Below are 3,805 nucleotides of genomic sequence, written 5' to 3'. Positions count from 1 at the left end.
CAAGTGACTAAAATATCTACATTTCATAGTTAAGTGAAGGGATTAGGATGTCAGCTCATCCTCTGGAGGTTCACTAACTGAATACTTAGCATGACTCCAATAGCAAATAACATGACAGAAATGGCAGGCACCTCATCCTGTTTCCACATCATTTCCATCTCCTCTGCTAGGTCTCTTTATTTTCATAGCTCTCATTCAATATAGCTTAGAAGCTATGATGTGACATAATGACATTCATTAAAGATATTATTTAAAGTGTTTGTCAATCAACATTATTTCCAGGCAATTATGGACAATAATTTGATCCGTGGTCATGCTGTGATCATACTATTACCATTTGTTGGTTGAGTTCTCAAGGATATTTTGAGATCTGTATTTTCAGTATGTGGATTTATTATTTGTCTGTACACAAAAAATAGAGAGCTTCTGATGGTCTCATTGTTAGTGTTGTGGTTATCTCATCTTGGTCTTAAGATAAGTCATTATCCCACTACCTTCCATTATTATTATTGTTGTTGCCCTTGTCATCATTATCATTATTATGAGAAACTTGGGGGCAAAAGGCACAGTTAGGAAAGTGTTTATGGGAGAATTATTGCCCACAGTGACAGGGAAAGCATATAAGTCAAATAGATTTCTAAAACTGAGGAGCTCTGGTCAGATTTAGGAGCTCAGGTTCAGACAGCAGGAATGGCTCTTCTTGGAGACAGGAAGTCAAATGAAATGACTCTTCAAGTGCTTCAACAGAGTGTGGATCTTCTGAAAATTTCTCTACTTGTTTGGAAGAATGTATGAACTACAATGGGAATACAGAGGATAGAGATAAAGGGTATGGATCGGAATGGGAAGGAAGAAAATCAAGGAAATTAACTCCTTTGGGAAACAACAAGAACATAAGTTTTTACCTAAGAGTGAGAAATTTCAGAACTATGGTCTCTTCTTCCACTTCTCCTATTAGCATGGTGGATGGCTAGGTTGGCATGGGACTCTGAGGGAAAATCAACCTAGAGACCTTTGTTTACAGGTTCAACAGGTCAGCTAAAAAGATCTTTTACTTCTACTACTTCTCCTACTCCTCCACCACTGTAGAGGAATAGAATATACCAGGACAAGACTCCAGGCAAGTCAATCACTGTACTGTCTCCTTTGGAGTTCCATGAACATTAGTCTTAATATTGTCCCTGGCTGATCTCTTTCTACTGGAAAAGATTTTTGTCTTTTCATGTGGGGGCCAAGGCAGAATTCTTTGAAAAGTAATAGGTTATGAATAGCTAATTTTGAAGCATTACTATGCATTTCATTTTAAGTAGCAAGCACAAATGTATTTAAAACCATTTATACTTAATAACAAATTCATATGAATAATATATCTGTAACCTTTTGTATTAGTTTATTGCTAATTCATTTCAATTCAAAAAGCATTTTAAAGGCCCCTGTGTAGCACAACTGACAGAGCATAAGGCCTAGAGGCAAGAACAACTGAGGTCAAATCCAGCCTCTGCCACTTTTGGAGGCAATAATGGCACCAACCTCACAGGCTATTGTGAAGATCAAATGAGAATCATATTTGTAAAGTGTTTTGCAAACTTTAAAGTATTTTGTAAGTGCTAGCTAATATTGTCATTGTTATTTATTACATTCCTGTTATGTACAAAGTATCTGGAAAATAAATACAAAAAAGGAAATACCTTGCCCTCAAGAATCTTACTTTCCATTGGGGAGGAACAAAATATACATGCAAGATTAACTGAAAAATTCATACAAAGTATCTTTTCATCTTTTTGATCTAGGTTTGCATTACTCCTTTGGTGCTATTGTTCTCCACTAATGGCCTCTGCTGATGCCTCATCATAGCATTGGTGATCTAGGCTTCTCCAAGCTCTGCCAGTAGAGCACAAGCCCTGGCAGGTCCTACCAAGCTCAAGAAACTCCATTTATGGGATGAGATGGCTGTTGCCCCAACACCGGCCTCCCTGAATTCATAAAGATTCACTACCAGGTCATCCACTGGCACAAGCAAATTTTTACCCATAGCAATGGTGAAGATTATCTATTAATTCATAGAGAAGTTGTGGTTTGTGTCAGTGAAGTGCTCACCCACCCAAGCAAATCACAAACTCTTCAATTATTGAAGAATAGTCGTAATCAATGTCCTCTGCTATGCTTTCTTTGGGTCCTTGTTTGCAAACTGTTCACCCATCTTAGAGTTTTACAATGGTGATTAGGCATTGCACTCAAATACATGTTCCTTATAAATTTTATATGTTAATCATTTATCTTTTACATTTGATGCACATTTTTCAAATCTGACCTTGATAATTCTTGGTTGTTTTGAAAAAGTTTGTAATTTTAGCAATAAACTCACCAGCCTTCCTCTGCTCTAATGTCTAATAATTAAAAAGGAATTAGTTTAATATAATTAAGATTAATATGCTATTCTCTTTTCTTCTAACCTATTCAAGTTTCATTCTCATATTTTTAATTCAGTGACACAGAAGGAATTTGTTGGAGCTCAGGGTGCAAGAATCAAAATTTATGTTTCCTCATCATGTTCTCCAACAACATTAATAAACTCAGAAATCTTCCACCTAGTTTTCACTTGCCTACAGTTTTATTAAACACTAGGATTTGTATGTGCTTGGTTCCATTTTTGGGATTCCACATTAGTAAAGACAACAACATCTACTGATATGTATAGAGGGATAGAGACTGAACTCATGATTTCATTAATGTAAGTAGCTCCCTCTACAAATGTATGTCATCACTTGCCTGGCAATTTGGTCTTGGAGAGTTGACTTAGGACAGTGAAAAGTTAATTGATTTGTCCAAGGGCACTAAATAATATTTGTTGGACTTGAACTTAGCTCTGAGGCTAACTCTCTAAGCATTATTCCACACTGCTCCTGCACATATATATAGATTCATTATTACATAGAGGAACTCCCTGGGTTCTTGAAGGCTAGGCAATCGAATGCAAGTCCTTCCAAACTGCAGAGGTTTCCAGTTTGGGCCAGTGATAGATCACGTCTAGTGTTAGCCATGCTAGGTCCAGATAGGTTCATCACACAGTTGGGTGAAGGGAATGAATTTTTTGGCCAACCAAACTCTGACAGGCTATATGATAAGGTGTTATAGGATTAGACTCTGTGCCAGTGGAGAGAAAACCAATATCCATTAGATGATAATCCTGGAAGCACTGAAGGAAGACTTCTTTTACATGAAGTGGGTAAGTCTTCATAACCATTAAATAAAGGTTGGTACAAAGGGCAAGAATCAAGAGTCATCCTTCAAGATTTTGAGAAAACGAAGTACACTAATGAATTATTGCTGGAGCTATGAATTGGTCCAACCATTCTTGGAAGCAATTTGGAATTATGCATCTAGAAGGACTACAGTCTCCCCAGACTTTGACACAGAGATCGCCATTGCTACGTATATATACTCCAAAGAGATCAAAGACAATACACTCCCTAAGAAAAAAATCTCCAAGGCCAGATGGATTTACCAAACATTTAAAGAACAATTAATTATAATACTACACAAACCATTTGGGAAAACAGGCAAAGAAGGAGCCCTACCAAATTCCTTTTATAACACAAATATGGTTCTGATACTTAAACCAGGAAGAGCCAAACCAGAGAAAGAAAATTATAGACCCATTTCCCTAATGAATATTGATGCAAAAATTTTAAATAAACTATTAGAAAAGAGATCACGGCAATTTATCATTAGGATAATGAACTATGACGAGGTGGGATTTATACCAGGAATGCAGGGCTGGTTCAATATTAGGAAAACTATCAGC

At 36.7% G+C, this 3,805-nt stretch overlaps 1 protein-coding gene across 2 annotated transcripts in view; it reads left to right on the top strand.

The window, feature by feature from the left end:
• The window catches only part of LOC110218438 (zinc-alpha-2-glycoprotein-like), a 15,986-nt gene extending 13,395 nt beyond the window's left edge, over positions 1–2,591 (top strand). Inside the window, exons 6-7 of one of the 2 annotated variants that reach the window (XM_021001159.2) lie at positions 1,025–1,120; positions 1,791–2,591. In XM_021001159.2, coding sequence (XP_020856818.1) covers positions 1,025–1,089 — 65 coding nt within the window. In that variant the 3' untranslated portion in view covers positions 1,090–1,120; positions 1,791–2,591. The remainder of the gene's footprint in view (positions 1–1,024; positions 1,121–1,790) is intronic. The other variant, XM_021001160.2, reaches the window with a different exon arrangement.
• Positions 2,592–3,805: the final 1,214 nt, after the last annotated feature.

The sequence above is a fragment of the Phascolarctos cinereus genome, unplaced genomic scaffold (genome assembly GCF_003287225.1).
Source record: "Phascolarctos cinereus isolate Bilbo 61053 unplaced genomic scaffold, phaCin_HiC Scaffold_2;HRSCAF=192, whole genome shotgun sequence".
Taxonomy (NCBI): Eukaryota; Metazoa; Chordata; class Mammalia; order Diprotodontia; family Phascolarctidae; genus Phascolarctos; species Phascolarctos cinereus.
This window is presented reverse-complemented; position numbering and strand designations above follow the sequence as displayed.